General features: G+C 41.3%; 1 protein-coding gene across 2 annotated transcripts in view; it reads left to right on the top strand.

Moving 5' to 3' along the window:
* frmd6 (FERM domain containing 6) overlaps nt 1–10,308 on the top strand; it is a 44,548-nt gene extending 34,240 nt beyond the window's left edge. For both annotated transcript variants that reach the window (XM_044143205.1, XM_044143206.1), the window contains exons 12-16: nt 1,289–1,463; nt 2,836–3,144; nt 4,070–4,201; nt 4,284–4,375; nt 5,232–10,308. In XM_044143205.1, the coding sequence (XP_043999140.1) occupies nt 1,289–1,463; nt 2,836–3,144; nt 4,070–4,201; nt 4,284–4,375; nt 5,232–5,522 (999 nt within the window). In that variant the 3' untranslated portion in view covers nt 5,523–10,308. The remainder of the gene's footprint in view (nt 1–1,288; nt 1,464–2,835; nt 3,145–4,069; nt 4,202–4,283; nt 4,376–5,231) is intronic.
* Nucleotides 10,309–18,185: the final 7,877 nt, after the last annotated feature.

The raw sequence follows: 18,185 nt of genomic DNA, 5'->3' as shown, positions 1-18,185 counted from the left end.
TTCATCATTTTGTTTTGGGGTTTGCTGTGATAGACGTCCTGTTTTCCCTCTTTCTTTTTTCTTTGGGGGGGGGGGGGGGGGCGTGGCGGGGCTGTGGTTTGGTTGCCTGGACCCGGACGGTTTCTCCTGCCCTTCTTCAGAATAGCAAAAGGCTTCCAGCTTCACCCAACCCATGGTTCACGTCATCCAGCAGCGGGCGAGTCTGAGAGCGAGCGAGCGGGGCGCGGACAGACGGACTGGAAGTTCAATAAACACCAGATGTTAGGAAGGTTTGGGGGAAAGATTTGGGGCTCTGGACTTGAGATTATCTTTGGTATAAAACATTCCAGGAAGGCGGAGCGTGTTCTAGACTGGCAGATTTTTTTAGTTTGCATCTGGCCTTAATTTGATCCTGATGTTTTACAGGAGTGGCAGAAAAGTCCTGTGATGCTGCTGGAATATGTAGGAAGACATTATTTCAACCGTAATCATTTCTTTTAAACATGCCTGGATTTTAATTAGGTGTTTTCAAGGTTTGGAAAGTGCTTGATTTCTGTAAAAAGTTCTTGAAAGCGCTTCATATTCAAACATGATGTAATAAAGTGTAATCTAACGTTTTATTAAACACCTAAATTTGGAAAACATAATTTAGAGTTGGGACCAGATATTTTCACACACCTGCTAAAAAGACAGAAACATTTTTTTGTTGGTCTGAAGTTAAATCAGAACACACTTTCCTTATTTTAAGTTAGTTAGAATTACCAAAATTATTTCATTTTTGCTAAATACCAGAAAATGTAGCGGGAACCATTTTTAGAGATTTTTTGTAACTTTCTTCATATTTTGTGTCTTGGCATTTAATTTGAGCCGGACGGTGATTTACGTTAAGACGATTTGTTTGTTTGTTTCAACGTATTGAATATTTACTATTCCTAACAGCTCTGTGTCATTGAAATAAAAGCTGGCTTATATTTTACACATTAAAAAAGCAACATTGAAATAAACAAAGGTTGGCTCAGCCCTGCAGTCAGAATGTGGTTCAAATAAGAAGAAAAGTATTTAGGTGTGCACACAAACAGATGTTTTTAGACATAAACCGATTTAATTTTTCCACGTATCCCCCTAACAAGTCCTCTCTCTGAAAAAAAATCATCAAAATTCTGCATGAGAAAATAAAGAACAGAAACATGAGCTGACTCCCGCCTGCTGTTTGGTAACAAGGAGGGCTTGGCTGACCGTCCGCTGCTTGACCCCAAACCCTCCAGCCTCTCTGCCACTTTTAAAATGTTTTATGTTTGTATTTCCTCAGGGGAAAAAGTTCGAGATCCTCCCCGACGGTCTGCCCTCGGCCCGGAAGCTCATCTACTACACGGGCTGCCCGCTGCGCTCCCGCCACCTGCTGCAGCTGCTCAGCAACAGCCACCGGCTCTACATGAACCTGCAGCCCGTCCTCAAGCAGGTCCGTCGGCTGGAGGAGAACGAAGGTGATTTCGGCGTTCATTTACACACGCTGCTCCGCTAAAGTGTGTCCGCGGCGTGCGGTCCGGTCTATTAGGGTTTTATGGACAGACCGGAACAAAAGTGCTGCATACTTGTGAAGTGGACGGAAAGCGAGGCAAGGCTTTGCAAGTGTGGTCTGCATATTTATATTGAATTAAAACTACTTTATTAGCCCCAAAGGAAAACCTCTTAAATGATTTAGTTATTTAGTTAAACTGTTATTACAGACGGTGGTGGCTGTAGGCAGGGAAGATCTCCTGCAGAGGTCTGTATTACAACAAATTTGAAGAAGCCTCTGACTGAAGACGCTCTGTTTTACTATGGAGAGGATGATCCGGGTTGTTTATTTGTCATATTCAGTCTCCATGGAAACAGTACTGCAGTGGATAGAGGATGTTTGTATACATCAGTTTTCTTTTCTTCTTCTGCTCCCACATTACTCTGTGACCAAGTTTCCCTTTACCTGCTCAACAAAAGCATTTAAAAGCCTTGAAACATGTAATTTAATCTGATTAATCGTGATGAATTGATTATTGAAATAACTAATTTAGTGATCAAATAATCGTTGACTGGAGTATAGACTTAAAAAAGGCCATTTGCTGAAATAACAACACTGTATGAGCCGTAATTAAGACAAAAATGTACCAAAAAACTATAAATTTAGCATTTAAGGTTAAATAAACACCTTTGTCTGTAAATGTTTTCTACACAAAACTCCTGAAGTGACGGTTTTACATTCACTTGGTTCAAATTCTGTAAACAAACGAAACATTGTATTAAGCAACGTTTGCAATCCAATTATTAATATTATTATTATTATTAATAATTAGTATTAATCAGTTATTTTGGCAATTAATTGATTAATGTGATAAAATAATTGGTACAGCCTGAATAATTTTAATTGAAGCCTTTTTATACAATAGGGTTAATGTTAGTGATGAGGTGGTGATTTTTATTTTTTATTTTTGTCTTTTACAAAATCACTTTTGGCAAAAAAAAAAAGTAACTTAGGTCATTATTTTTGGAATGTGGCAATATTATATAAAAAAAAGACTTAAGTGGAAAAACTCCAGGTTCTCAAAATAACTATCATTAATTGTCTGAAAAATGTACAGATTAATTAATAGATGAACCAATAACTAAAATAACTGTTAGTCAGAGTCTTAATGTAATTGTTCTATTATAACGTGTGCAAAGGCTCAAGTTTTCATGTTGTTGTTTTTTTACTTAGCACTGCATCTTGTTGCAGTGCTCCTTCAATTTTCTGCAAAGAAAAAGAAAAGAAATAATTTTAAGATTGTGAATTATTATCAGCGTGTTAAATGTCAAAGTTCTCTCACGTTGTCGTAACTCCAGAGAAGAAGCAGTACCGGGAGTCGTACATCAGCGACGCCCTGGAGCTGGACATGGAGCAGCTGGACAAGCGTTCCCGCGCCAGCGGCAGCAGCGCCGGCAGCGTCTCCCACCACAAGCGCCTCTCCCGCCACTCCACCACCAGCCACGGCAGCTCGCACACGTCCGGCATCGAGACGGACAGCTTCCGGGCCCCGGGTCAGGCCCCTCACCGGCCCCTGCGCACCTGCAGCTCCTCCACCACCAGCCACGGCAGCTCCCACACCTCCGGCATCGAGAGCAGCGGCAAAGAGCGCATCCTGGATGACGACGGTAAGAGCGGATGGTTTGTGTGGTCCCCATTTGTTCTGTATTCAGGCTGACGTGTTTTTGAGTTTGGCTCACAGAGACGTGCAGTGAAATGTTCTGTTTCACAAGGTTAGACTTGAAGGTCCAGTGTTTTTTAAACTTTGTGTCCTTTCTTCTGGAAACATGGTCATGCACAGCTGTGCAGACGACAGTCAGGTTTTATGACACCAGCCTCACAGGATGGTTCTGACCTTAACAACTTTCTTCTGCTCAACCAGGGAAAAACAGGTCTTACTTGCTCCTTCAAACAGGAATTTTCAGGATTTAGGGAATAATTTTATCTTTGTATTCGTTTTATTTTACGCGTTTTCCATTAGTACCATAATTCTATATTTTTTCCATTCAGTTTTGCACCATTATCAAAATCAATGTCGGTGTCAATATTATATTCAGCCAATGAACAAATTACGTCAAGATGGTGATAAATGTCGGCTGTTAATATCGTATCGGGATGATACCGATATGTTAAAAAGCTTCCTTTTTTAAATTTATTTCTTCAATAATTTATCTATTTTTTTTTTTTAAACTTTAGCTCATGTTTCTTTTATTAGCACACTATGCTTGTAATTTAGCTACTTTATTTACTTATAAACAAGGATTTTCATTCCTCTTTACGTCCTTGTAGATAGGAAGAAAGTAAAGGTTTGTGTCTGCATTCTAACAATCAGATAAAAGATTCATTTTCTGCCTATTAATCTCTTTTGACAAGTTTTCATGTTTTTTGTTATCCTTTTTCCTTTTGTGGGAGGTTTGTGTTTTCCTCTTGGACTACATCGTGTAAAAGCTGCTCTACAGCTGAGAGTTTGATGTACATGTGAGGGAATTTCAGGCATTTGAACTGAGGCATTTTGTATTTTCTTTACTCTGACGTTGTTTTTGTCCCCAGCAGAGATCGAGATGCTGGTCGACGACCCCAAAGACTACGAGGAGCTCCACGAGATGGCTCTGGACCAGGAGCTGTGCATCCACATCACCGAGGACATGCTGACGAGGTCACCAGACCAGACCAACGGATATTCAGGTGCGGAAGTTCAGGGAACGACACGCGGCGTCCACGTTTCTGTGATTTGCTCGAAAACGTTCGTGTTTTGGCTTCTGTTCAGGTCTGGTAGTAAAAGACATCAGCTCCTCCACTTCCAGCTCCTCGGAGACCGTCGTCAAGATGAGAGGACAGAGCATCGAGTCGCTGCCTCAGGTAACTCCCGACTCATTTCGGCGACATGCGGCAACGCCACTAAGACGAAGCAAACAGGGTGAAATACGACGACAAACCTCCAGAGTGTTTTGAAGTTATTTTCAGCCCAGTTATACAGTCCAGCCTAATTTAACACAGTCGGTTCCACCCTTCCAGAGGTAAACGTTCAGCCAGTGTGGCTCTTTTCCCCCCCCCCCCTCTCTTTGAAAGCCACATAATTTAGCACAAACATGCAACAGTACCACAGGGATGACTGAAGGTCTGATTGATCTGACAGCAGCATGAGACAGTTTTGCAGTGTAAGAAACTGAAAAAAGTCATTTCCAGGTCTATTTAAGTATCAATAAAAGGTATTCAAAGCGTGGCAATTCAAGAATAATAAAAAATGTAGCTCTCCAGCACATTTTTGTGCAAATAGAAGCGCTTTATTTCCAATTGGGGAAGAAAGAGGTCAGACAAATTGAAATTTTATGAAAATGCAATGTATTTCCAAGGACAACATCTATTGAGTTTCAAACTCATATCCTGCTTTTATTGCTCCAAACTGACTACATTTTTGCTATTCTTCGAATGCGTATGTTAATGCCTGGTAGACCAAAGGCTGCTCGTAAAGCAGGAATTTAACTATAGCGCAGGGCATTCTGGGTAATTAAAATCAAAACAAGCATGTGTCTTGCACTAGAGGGAGAAATTATTTTACCAATGACAAAAGAAAAATCCTACAACTTGTAAAGCCTGACGCCGCTCCATTTTTACACACCGAAACGGGTTTCAACCTCATTTGGTCGCCAGGGAAACCAAAAGGCACCGCTTAGCAAAAGTATAACAGCAACATTGTTCCTTTTCACATTCACAGACGACTACGAGCCGGAAGCCTCAGTCCTCCACGGACCGCCACAGCCAATCGCTGGACGACATCCGGCTCTACCAGAAGGACTGCCAGCAGTGGGCGGAGCTTTGCCAGGACACCGCCCACAGCTACACGTTCGGCTGCGCCCAGGAGCTGAACGACGGCGAGGGACACCAGGGACTGTCGGAGCAGCGCGCCGGCGCGCTCGGCGAGCCGCAGCCCTTCCCCATCAAGCGGACGAACAAGTACTTCTCCCTGGACCTGACCAACGACGAGGTGCCCGAGTTCGTGGTGTGACGGTAGCGGTCGAGGTCGGCGCGTTTGCTAACGGTTAGCAAACCAGCGATGAGAACGCTCGTCCACTTCCTGAGACTGACCTGCAGGCAAGGAGGATTCTGGGTGAAGAGAGATATGTTGACAGAACAAATGGCTGAACGGAGTTTGTTTTTGCTCAAAGGTAACAAAAGGGATCCTTCTATCTTTATTGTTTTTGTTTCAGCCGCTTTTTGGAGGTCGCAAAAAAAGACAAGCAGGACTGTTTGTAAATAAATAGATGGACGTCTTCTGGGCTACAAGCCAAAAACCAAAAGTGGAATTAAACTAGATTTCTGATTCTACGTCCACCGTTCCTCCTGCGCGACGAACCGGAGCTACGATCATCTTCTTCTTCACGTCAACTAAACCGATGTGAACACACCACCGCCGTGCCTTGGCAACTCTATGCAGGTGTCGAACGCTCGCCTTGACAATCACAGCCCTCTCCCAACGTTCAAGCCATGAAGACTGAAGGTTCTGCAAGCTCTTAAACCTCTCATTCACACTTAAGTCAGCGAGTCGAGCTCGCTCTGTAGCTGTTTAGACGGTTCCGCCGACGTTTCTCTACTCGTCCTGTGAAATTTAGCCGAGTTTCCAGGCAGGAGTGAGCCTGAGTAGAGCGCCTACATGTTCCAGCATGCAGTCGAGTTTTGTGGCCAAAATACGATTCTGTGTGATCTGGAGTCAAAAGTGGAGCTGTTAGCCAAAACAAACCATGCATGTTGATGCTTTATGTCTCTTTTTTTTTTACACTTCTAGCCTTCTATCAATGCTGATTTTTATCTTCTTTTTTTTTTTAATGGAATCTGTTTTGTTGTTTTTATTTCACATCCTCCGCCAACCAAAAAAACAAAAAAAACAAACCTTTTTTAGATGTATTTTTATATTTAAAAAAATCTAGTGTATGTTTAGATATTATCCTGTGCGTGGCTGCTGTCATTCAGTATTACGAACAAATCTCGGTGGCAGTGTTACGGATGTGGAGCTACAAAACAGACTAACTGGTTTCATCTGGTTTAGGCATTTCAGTCTCCCAGTAAGAGTCCAGACGGCCTGAGGACGTGGCGAGACAGGCGGTCAGGTGTCACAGCCGACATGTTAATTCACTGCAGACGGCGTGGATAAACATGGAGCTCTGTTACGGATCATAAGAACAAATGCAACAACGTGGCAGGTTAGTCTTCGGTTTGATAGTTTCTTAGTTTTAAATGCGACAGAACGCAATTTGAGTCTTGAAAAGTGACACAAAAAAAAGGGATTTATTTGAAATAGAAGACAGAACAATCAACACTGAGATCCAGTACTTGAGCAGGACGAACAAAACCACAGTCATAAAGCAGGCATGGGTCGGAGAGGTTCGCACGGTAAGATTAAAAACCAAGGTTTCACTTTGCTTACACTTAGATTTTAAACATGAACATCTTATATTTTAACAAAAAAGCAACATTTGTGCCAGGATATGTAGAGGTTTTTGCAGTTTTAACTGTTATTTGCAACATTCTTTTAATGTTTTGATGAGCAGACAAAGGGAAGTGAGATCTTATCTGGAGTTAGCTTACCTCGGCATCTTCATTTCATCCAAGTCTGTCTCATGCTAACTGCTAGATGCGTGGACGCCTAAAGAGGATTTCTATACAGCCTTTATAAAATTCTAGTCTCAAAAAATGTTATGTAAACTCTATTTTACGATCCTTTAAGTCACTGTCATGTTTACATCAGTTGGTCATTTACTCAGGAAATTGAGGTTGGAGACGGTGCGTCACCAGTAATATTCCTGTGTGAAACGTAAACGGACAGTGAAACGTGTAAAGCAACTTCCGGTCAAAGTTACTTAATAACATTATTTTATTCATATTTAAACCACTTTGCTTTTTGTCACTCAGTTATTCAGACCATGAACACGTTATGTTCTCTTCTTTGTACATGTTTCACAGAGGATGATTATTGTTGACGCACTGCTTCCCAGCCTCTGTTTCCTGTGTAAATATTACTCAGCTTCTTTTGTTAACAAGCAGCCATTACAACCTGAGAATGGATCTAATCTTCATAATCACTGTTGGTCTTTTTTTACTGGAGTAACTTCAAGCCAGTAGAAGTTAGCTTTAGCTTAGCACGATAGACTAGCTGTTAGCTTCTGGGACCAACAGTTCTGGATTTATCTCAACTCTGCGATCCATTAGTTTCAGAAGTCAGAGTGAAGAGGGACTTCACATCGAAGTTTAGTTAGTTTCAGTCACAAGTTCCAAAACAACAAGATTTGTGAGGTTTTTTAGTGTTAACTTTTCTTAACACACATCGATTACTATGTATTTTTCTCAGTTTTTTTTATTTAATATGCTCACAAATTGTGGTTTCACAACACTGAATGCCACTGTTAATATATTACATGAGACTGGTTTTCAGTTTGTAACTTTCAGTATGGTCTACATGTGTGGCGGCCATAATGGATGCTAAATTGGTAGCTCATCAAACAGGAAAGGAAGAATTCTCACTTCCTGTTCTGTAGAAAAGATTTAAACCGCTTCTAACCGTTAGACAGAATTTCACTTTTTAAAAAATTCAAACTGTTCCTTTAAGCAAATATACAGAACAACGCTCACAGAAACTTTACGTTGGACAAAACATTTGTCTTTTTTTGTCTACCGTAGTTTTATAACAGTGTTAAAAGCTGAAGATTGTGGTCTGAGTGTTTATTTCCAACTGTTAATTTTAACTTTCTTAGAAGTAAGGGACACATGCTGCAGCTTTCATTAAGCCAGTTGACCAACAATGCACAGCAATAGGTGGGGGAGGGGCAGTATTCTGTTGATTGTGTGCTTCAAACAACCAATTCTACCTGGAATTGCAATAAAGGGAGTTTAACCATTGTAACAGTGCAATAGAAACATTTTGTAGCTTTGGAACCTCCATCTGACCCAGGCGTGGACCGTGCTAACCTTTGAACCCTAGCATTGACGGCAGGAAACACTTAGCCAGGCACTACCGTCTTCCTATCAGCTCTTTGCTGCTCCTTGTGGCTGCTTTCCCTCTCTGCATATTTTCAAAACTTAAATTTTGGATCACACGCCTATTTTTCTGTTTTTTACACTGACGTCATCAACACAAACTTTTGGCAGCATTAAGAGTTATTTAAAGTTTTCAATAGAGGAGCTGGAGCTGTCACATCAATCCCACATTAGCATAAAAACATGCTCAGGAATTGACAGGACCAAGTGCGTTCATAAGGCTTCACTCATTTTATCTATATGGTTTCATCGATTTACTTCTCTTAAATCTAAAAACTTTTACATTCTAAATACAACTTAGTAAATGTGCTCATTTTGTCAGGTTGGATGTTCTGGTTATTTTTAATCTGTATGCTAAGATATGCTAGCAAACACATTTAGCTCTCAGTCTGAAGCGGTCTCAAACTTCTGGTGTGCGTCATGAACTTATTTCTTAAATAATAACTGCTACACATATATCACAACTTTCTTATTTTTAAGATTCTGTTTTGGCTGGCTGATGTTTAATTTCCACATGGTTGCCTTGAGTGTCAGCAATAAATCCTTACATTTGCCAAATTTAATTAATAATATAGTATCTACCTTATTCCTGGGAGAAGTTGCTGTGGAACTATTATGGGTCTTACTTCCGGCGCCCACCGGAAGTACCTGTACAGCTTCTCAGTACAGAGGAGCTAAATATGACTTTAACCACGAACACAAGCGTAGAGGTGACCACCGCCGCTGTGCGCTCCAGACAGTAATATGGAGAAGCTCCCCACTGGGCTAGAACCGGACCACACATGAACCGGTTAGTCTTTCCAGTGGAAAACCGCCTTAAGATGCCCTCGCGGAGTTCCGGAAGCCGTTGCTCTGGTCGTGACTGTACTCTAATAATCAGACCAAATTGAATTTGTGACTACTTTTGGACGTGCTCAAAAAAAAATAACACTCTATGCCTACCGACAGATGAGGAAACAAAAAGAATGTGGTTTAAAAAAGTGTAAACTTGAATGAAGTACCCAAAATGGTTTATATGTGCGGGTTATTTGCGGCCACTTCTTAAAGTCACCATCCCACCCTCAATAGCTTCAGGTAGCGGCAAAACAATATTACAACGTTTAAGCTCTTTTCGCTGGTATTCCCACATATTTTACAACCTTAAACCTCTCACGAAAGCCGGTTAGCGAGTTGCTAATATGTAAACAAATGGCGGTTCCGGTCTGCGGCGGAAGTCGCGCCCATAAATCACGTAAACCCTCACCGGGGCTAGGAGTAAGGTGGATAGTCGCGCTTTTCTTTGCAGCTTTACCAGGTCAGTTTTAAGTATTAGAATATCTAGAATAAAATACTTTCTTTAAATTGATAATACTATGAAATTTTAATTAATCTCTTTGTTTCTTCCTGTGGTTTTACAACAGCTGTTAATTAATCGAAGGTGTCAAAGTCATTTTTTGATCAGCAGCGAGACTTTTTTATTATTATTATTATTATTATTGAACTTAAATGTCTAGGTACACAGCCATGCAGGCATAACCCTGCCATTGAGAGGTTTCGTCATTTCGTTGTGATTTACTTCTCCGGCTTTAGTAAATGGTCCTACTTACGCTTTGTAAGAGTCTGTGCCCCGTAATCCTTTCTGTGAAAGGATCTTCCTGCAGGAAAAGAAGAGTTGTTTTTTTTTGTCACCCTACTGTTAAAAAATAATTTGTAATAATGGATCTGCTCTGTGCCTTTTTGGTACTAATGTTCCTCACATCTAATAAACAGGTACATGTATCTTACTATTGAGCTGCTGTCTGTTATTTACCTTACGCTGTGCAGATTTCCCAATGTGTTCAGAGTATAATTATTTTAGTCATTCGATTTAAAAAAGTCAAACTTATTTTTTAATTCACCTCAAAAGCGGGGCTGCACAGTGGCGCAGTTGGTAGAGCTGTTGCCTTGCAGCAAGAAGGTCTTGGGTTCAATTCCCGGCCCGGGGTCTTTCTGCATGGAGTTTGCATGTTCTCCCTGTGCATGGTGGGTGAACTCCGGGTTCTCTCCGGGTTCTCCGGCTTCCTCCCACAGTCCAAAAACATGACTGTCAGGTTAATTGGTCTCTCTAAATTCTCCCTAAGTGTGAATGGTTGTTTGTCTTGTATGTCTCTGTGTTGCCCTGCAACAGACTGGCGACCTGTCCAGGGTGAACCCCGCCTCTCGCCTGGAATGCAGCTGGAAATAGGCACAAGCAACCCTCCCGACCCCATTAGGGAAGAAGGGTGTTCAGAAAATGGATGGATGGATTGACCTCAAAAGCGATATATTTGAATACAGTAAGAATGATTTTTGACAGAAATTTATAATTAGCTACATAGTCAATGATTGCCCAGCAGATCATCATTGACCCCCCCTACACCAGGTGGATACATGATCCAATGCTTTTCATAAAGTGCTGTGTCCACGCATAAAAGTAGAAAGTTAAGTGGAAGACAAAAATGTGCATAACTGGACAACTTTTGGGCTTCTGGAGATAAACTACTCTTTAACCAACAGCGAAGTCATAGATGCCTTACCTGGGCTATGAGGGGGGAAAAGACAGGACTGTTGATTTGTCTTTCTGATTAAACATACATTTGCATTTAATTTGGTAATTGGTGTCCCAGAAAGCAAAGGAAGAGTTGAGAGAGTGCATACATGTTACTTAAAGTCACTATTAAACCAACGTGGGGTTTCTTAGAGCCACAGACAGATCATCTCCACGATGCAAAGATACAAAAAACTAACACCAAGGAGCCCCAAACAGGTATTGATATTGATCATGCTGTACAGTAAATTGACTTGCAGTTAGTAAAATAATTGTAGAATATAAAATATTCAAATTTTATGAAAAGCAGAATTGGGACATCACTATTTGTGAGCCAGAATCATCAAAGTTAACAGCAATAAATACTTGGAATATTTGTGTAATGAATATATAACTAACTTTCAGAAAGAAAAAAAAGAAAGGAGGGAGAAGTAAAGGAAAGGTTTCTATTTCTTTAGCTTATGCTGCCCTCTGCTGGAACACATTCGTCAGCAATAACTAAATCTGACCTGAAGGTGGCAGTAGTGTACCACACAACACTGGTTTCTGCGTCGCCTCTACTGTACAATATAAATATTGGTGATATAAGGAGAGCACATCTGAAATATTGGTCCGTTGTTTTCTGCTGTTTTTGTTTGAATAGTTCTATTGTTACATAAATTGTGCTGCATTTGTATTTAAGCTATATTTAGCCATTTTCTTCTTGTAAGTGCTGACCAGCTTTTCGCATGTTGCTCTCTGTATTTTGTTGTTTTCAATTTAATGATGAGCTTTTGGTGTTTGAGTTGGGAAGGCCTCTTTGCCATCACCCTAATCTTTTGCTCCTCAGACTCTTTCAGTCTTTCAGTGACCGGGCCACAACAAATTGTAAATATGTCTTCAAGTCTGTAGATGTAGCTGTAGATGTTCCGTAAAAAAAGAGAGAGAGAGATTGGTCTCATAATGCCCAAATAATCACTGTTTTTAGGTCTGGACTTTGACTGAACCGTTGTAACACACCATTGACATTCTTTAAACTAAACCATTGAACTGTTTAACTCTCACCAGCTCTTCTGTCGCTGTTGAAGCAACTCCCACAACATTATGTTGCCACCACCTTGTTTCACAGTGGGGTGCTCTACATGGTTTGTGACAAACTGTAAACAGGATTCTCCTTCTTTTAGAAACGGTCTCTGCTTTCAGATAACGCTTTTGGTGTGTGCTTCACACACCAAAAGCGTTCCGCCCCTCAATCAACGTGTCCGACGCTTCAGGTTTGACGCTTGTGCACCCTGAATGCAGACGCTTGACATTTTGCTCTACATTTCATGCGTCTGGTTTCAAAGTTTATTTCAAGGGTACGTCAGATGCATCAGCTCTAGCCGCTGTTTTCCGTTGGACGCATCAAACGCTCAAAAGGCTCCAAATGGCTCAAATCACGCAGCACTAGACGCTCGAAACGACGGCCTCCACATAGACTTTGAATGTAAACCAGACGCGCCTGGCACTCGAAACGCTTTTGGTGTGAGCGCACCATTATAGTTACAACAGATCAAATAGGACTGAATACAAGCATGCCACACTTTTCAGATTTTAATCTGCAAAAAAACAGTAAAAACCACATGTCGTGCTCTGTTCACAAAACAATTTTGCTCTGCTACTGTCACAATAAAAAAGAATTTGTTCTCGATTGTTAAAGTGAAGGGACGAAAAATAAAAAGCGTTACAGTTTGAAGTTGCTTTTTTTTCATAAACCATTTTCAGAAAGCGCTATCGTCAGATCAGTGTTCAGTGTTTTTCTGCGGATCCTTTCTCTCTTTAAAAGAAAAAAAAAAGCTCCACGTGTTGTTCTCCAATCAGCAGCTGGAAAAGATTATCGTCCAAGGTTTCTTTTCTTTCTTTCTTTCTTTTTTTCCTTTTGGTAAATTTCCAAAACTTGGGGAAGAAGACATATCCCAGAATGCTCTGGTGCAGCAGAGGCAAAGAAAACCTGGATGCTTCACTCACTTCACCGGACTCCACCTCTTTCTCTCTTCCTACAGCTGTACAGGAAATCAGTCATCCTCCATCCACTGCTGTCTCCATGGCAACACAGAGGGGGGAAATCCTTTTTCTGGTCCTGTCACCACACACGCGCACACACGCACACGCACACATTTTTCTCCCTCCTCTAGCCGTTTGCCTGGTTTCACAATGCGCTGCTCAGTTTGGAACATTGTGGGTTCTAACTGCATTTTTTATTATTATTATCATTATTATTAAGTGTACCTCACTATCATCGACCATCGACACACACGACCTCTCTCTCTCTCTCTCTCTCTCTCTCTCTCTCTCTTTAAATCCCAGAGGGCACCGGGACAGCACAGACGGAAGGAGGCAGATGGCTGCAAATCACAGATGAAAATCGGGGCCCCTCCCCCTGCCTGGATGATGACCCCACCCCCGGCCGGCAACATCTGCCTCCTCCACAAGCAAAACAAAACAACGCCGCTGACAAGGGCGGAAAAAAAAAACCTTGGAAAATACAACGATGGTGATCAAAACCATTAAGGTAAAAGAAAAGGAAAACAAACCAAAAAAAAAATTCTTGCAAAACAAAAACAAAACATTGTTATTGTAAGATAAGGGCTTTTATTAGCTCCTCTAAAACCACAAGCTTTTTTCCCCCTTGTTTTTCTTTTTTTTTTTTTTTTTTTTTCAAAAGCTCTGAAAAGTAAAATGGATTAAAGGCACTTAGCAGAGCAGCCTATTAAGCTCAACAGCTGCAGTGACACCAAAAGGTCCGGAGATGATCCTTGATCTGATAATAAAACTCAGTAATCAGATTACGAATTAGCAAATCTCTGGATTGGGCTCATCTGGAGAGAAGCGTTTCACTGTTCCTGTCTCTGGTGGCGCTCAACCAGCCTGCAGAACTCCAGAAGTGTTATTAAGTGTGTCATATTATAACTACAAACTAATTTAATGGGTTTCTATGTTACAGACCGGGGGGGTTTACAACTTGTGGCTCTTTGGAAACTTCCACAATGGACCTTAATAGGTTTGACTAACAACTAAACTAAAGTAGCTATTTCTTTTCAGTTGTTTTTTATTGAATAATTGTGCTTAATTACCATAACAGTTAATTTAGATCTACTTTTTTTCCACGTTATATTTTAAAATTACAACAGATTTCCTCTAGTAGTTGTTCGTCAAAACTAATGTATTTTCCCCCCACCCTAAAGGTCACATAGCATCTGCAGCTTTAAATCCGTTTCATTTAGCTGGATTGAGGGTAACCAATGAGGTGAAAGGAAATTAATACATCTTTTTTTTTTTCATAACGAAAAAAAACTGCGCCACTGGGCTGCACAGTGGCGCAGTTGGTAGAGCTGTTGCCTTGCAGCAAGAAGGTCCTGGGTTCGATTCCCGGCCGGGGGTCTTTCTGCATGGAGTTTGCATGTTCTCCCTGTGCATGGTGGGTTCTCTCCGGGTTCTCCGGCTTCCTCCCACAGTCCAGAAACATGACTGTCAGGTTAATTGGTTTCTCTAAATTCTCCCTAGGTGTGAGTGTGTGTGTGAATGGTTGTGTGTCTTGTAAGTCTTTGTGTTGCCCTGCGACAGACTGGCGACCTGTCCAGGATGTATCCCGATTCTCGCCCGGAACGCAGCTGGAGAAAGGCACAAGCAACCCTCCCGACCCCATTAGGGAAGAAGGGTGTAAAGAAAATGGATGGATGGATGGATGGAATAATGGTAAATGTGCCCCACTTCACTTTGATACCTGCTAATAAAATCCAGTGGTCTTCAGAAGTCAACTAAACTCCGTCTGCGCATAATTAAAACTCATAATCCAAATTCTAAACTAACACAAGCAGCAAATTATTCCTGAACACACAATCTTCACCGTAACGCACGGTGGTGGCGGCATCATGCTTTTACTGAGCCACATTCAATGTTGCACTGAAAAACAAAATACATTTTAGGAAGCAAAATATTTAAAACTGGGTTTAACCTCACCTTTCAACTGAACAAAAAATAAAAACCTTTAAACAGTGGTTTAGATCCAATCAGATTCATGGACCAGTCAAAGTCTGAATAAGAATCTGTCACAATGTTTGAAAATGTCTGGTTTCACCCATCTTAACGTAACCCGAGCAAAGAAATGACACCCAAAATGTCACCGTGTATCATGGTTTTGTCGTTTCACCACATAAAATTCACCGGTGTTTGTGGTGACACGATGTGGAAAAGCTCAAACACCGTAATCTAGATTAAAGACCCGAAACATCGCCTGCTCCAGTTTACACTAGGAACTCCGTGACGTGTCGCCCCAAGGCCTCGTCGTCACCAGAGGAACCGACGCTCAGCTAATTCGCCGCCCTCCTCTCTCCAGACGATCTGCCGCTGTGCGCCTCCTGGTGGACAACGCGCGCACGAATGCAGCTGAGGAAGATGCGACTCCGGCAGAACGTGACACGCAGGCCAGCAAGGTCACAGCAGGGCGTACATGCTGCATGATGCTGCATGATGCTGCATTGTGCTGCATGATGCTGCATTATGCTGCAGGATGCTGCATTATGCTGCATGATGCTGCAGGATGCGCCGACTCACTAGTGACAAATGGGGATGGGTTGTCTCACATTCGGACTGTGTGAGATTTGGTGTTTTTATGACGGAGCTGTAGAAAAATGCTGATTCTTTCTGTCAGGACCTTTGGGTTGTTTTGGGGCTTGAGTTGTTGATTCTAGTCATATTATTATTCTGCGTTTCTTTGATTAGATCAGTGTTGCTTCTGTTTTACTTTAGCTTAGTCCTTCCTAGTGATTCTAGCTTATTTCTTGTGTCTGGTGCTCTAGTTTTATCATGTTCCTTATGTCTAGTCATTCTTTAGTGTTAAATTCATTTCCTCGCCCGCTGACACACTTTCTCTCTCTCTCTCTCTTTGCTAACACCTGCAACCCGTTTCTAATCAGCCATCTAGTAATCCAGCTCTGCAGTATTTTATGCAACTCATTCTCAGTCACTCCTTGCAGGTTCCCCCTGGTTTCTCCCTGTTCCTCCCTGCTGACTTTTTGTTCCCAGATTCCTGTTTTTGTTCTGCTGTGGCTCCCCGTTGCCCCTGTGATTTATTTTTTTTTTTATAATTTCTTATTAAACTTTCAACTCCACCTTCTGCTGCTGCCTCTCTACATGCTGTCCTACTTCATCGTCACACGATTTTTTACATAGAAAAAAATCTTCTCAAGGTATTTTTGCAAAAGTTTTCTTTCCTTATTTTAAAATTTCAGGATAGAAATGAAGTATTGGCTCCTTAAACGTGACGAACATCCTAGATATTTATCCAAAAATCACAATTAGAAGTTCTCGCTTTTACAAAATGTCACGCGGTATTTGTGGTTCCAATCATGTCTCATTTAGCTGGACTGAGAGCGAAAGTTGAATCAAGACTGATACTGTAAATAGAACCTGCAACATAACAGCTGCGTACTTAAGTAATATTTTATCAGTCAAATCAAAGTAGTTGTTGTCTGTGTAGTCCCAAATTACATCAATATGAAACAGTTTGTAATGCTTAAAGTTAGGAAGTACTCATTGTGTGCAGCCGTAGCTATTTATGGATATTTTAAAGTTTTATAAAGACATTCTGCCACATTTGTGATCTTAATGTGGCCTAAAATGAAAATGTGTTTGAGACGCCTGAGCTAACGGACGAGAGAAGAAACATACAGCGGTAGGAAACTTAAAGATGTTCTAGATTTTCCTTGGTATCGACCAGAACACTGCGGACCAGTGGAAGAGCTGCCTGCTGGGAGAGGCAACGTGAGAATGTGAACCCGAGGGACCGGATGAGATGGAGGCTGATGATTCACAGTATCAGTCCCTGAAGGGGTCCAGTGGCTTCCTGCCGGGCGGATCTGCAGAGAGCCTTAAAACAGAAATGTTAAAGAACTCGGAGTGCTCAAGTTTCACTGCATTTGATCTTTTGCGTTAGTGATTTTGGACAAAGATCTGACGGTTTGCTCAGCTTGAACAGAAGTTCATGTGACCAAAAGCGAAGGAAAACCTTCCCGTCGAAGCCAAGCGTGCAGCGTCTCGAGATTCATGATTCAGATGGGAGAATGTGTGGCTGAGCAGAAAACCCACCACCAGCAGCATATATGGTGGTGGCAGCAGCATGCTGTGGGGTTTTCTTTTCTTCAGCAGGGACAGTGTTAGAGTTCACGGGGAGATAGATGGAGATAAATGCAGGAAGAAAACTTGTAAAAGACTCGAGAATGAGATAGAACATGTTGCTGTACATCAAAGCACACACTAGTGTGGTCTAGTCAAAGGCCAAAGCTAGATTAAATGAAGCATCAGGACTCAAGAGTGTCCATCCAATCTGACTCAGAATGAGCTACGTTTGTTGGTGGAGACAAAGTTGGGTGTATGCTGTGCAACACAAGTGCACACCACACTTTTCAGAGTGTTATTTGAAAAAAAAAAAGCTTTGTTCTACTTTACAATTTTGCGCAACTTTTTCTAATGCAAATATTTTAGTACACTTGAAATAAGACAGGCTTGATGAAAACGTATCAGTCATTTCACTCCCAACATGGAAAAAATGTCTGTGAAATAATCTGCTAATGGAAAATTAAGGAACTATTTACTTGAAACGAGTTCCTATTTCTTCCTGAAACCCGCGAGTTACTTTCCAGTGTGGTAAAATATTTGCACTAGGAACTAGAGCAAGACTTACTTTTTAAAGTCGGGCGTTTCAAGACGAAACAAAATTATTTTTGAAAAAATACAGCAAAGATCTGCACACTCATTCAAGATGATTTAAAATCAATGTGGCTAGCAGAGCATCCAGATGTAGCTACAGCCGCTTTCTGTCTCAACTTCTATCTCTCTCTCTCTTTTTTATCATTATTATTCTGAACTATTGCTGCTTCACTGTGACGTGGAAGTAGATTAAAAAGATTAAAAGCTTCCGCTTTGGCAGGGGCACAAGAATGCACGCTGCACAGGATGTTGTTGTTGTTGAGGGTTATATATTTTTTTTTCTTTCTTTCTTTCTTTTATAATTATGTTACTTAAATAACAAACAACTTGAAAAATGGAAACGCGGCCACGCCGGTATCAATCTGTTGT

This window comes from Gambusia affinis, linkage group LG16, assembly GCF_019740435.1.
Source record: "Gambusia affinis linkage group LG16, SWU_Gaff_1.0, whole genome shotgun sequence".
Taxonomy (NCBI): domain Eukaryota; kingdom Metazoa; phylum Chordata; class Actinopteri; order Cyprinodontiformes; family Poeciliidae; genus Gambusia; species Gambusia affinis.
Note: the sequence above shows the minus strand (reverse complement) of the source record. Positions and strands in the feature narration are given on the sequence as shown.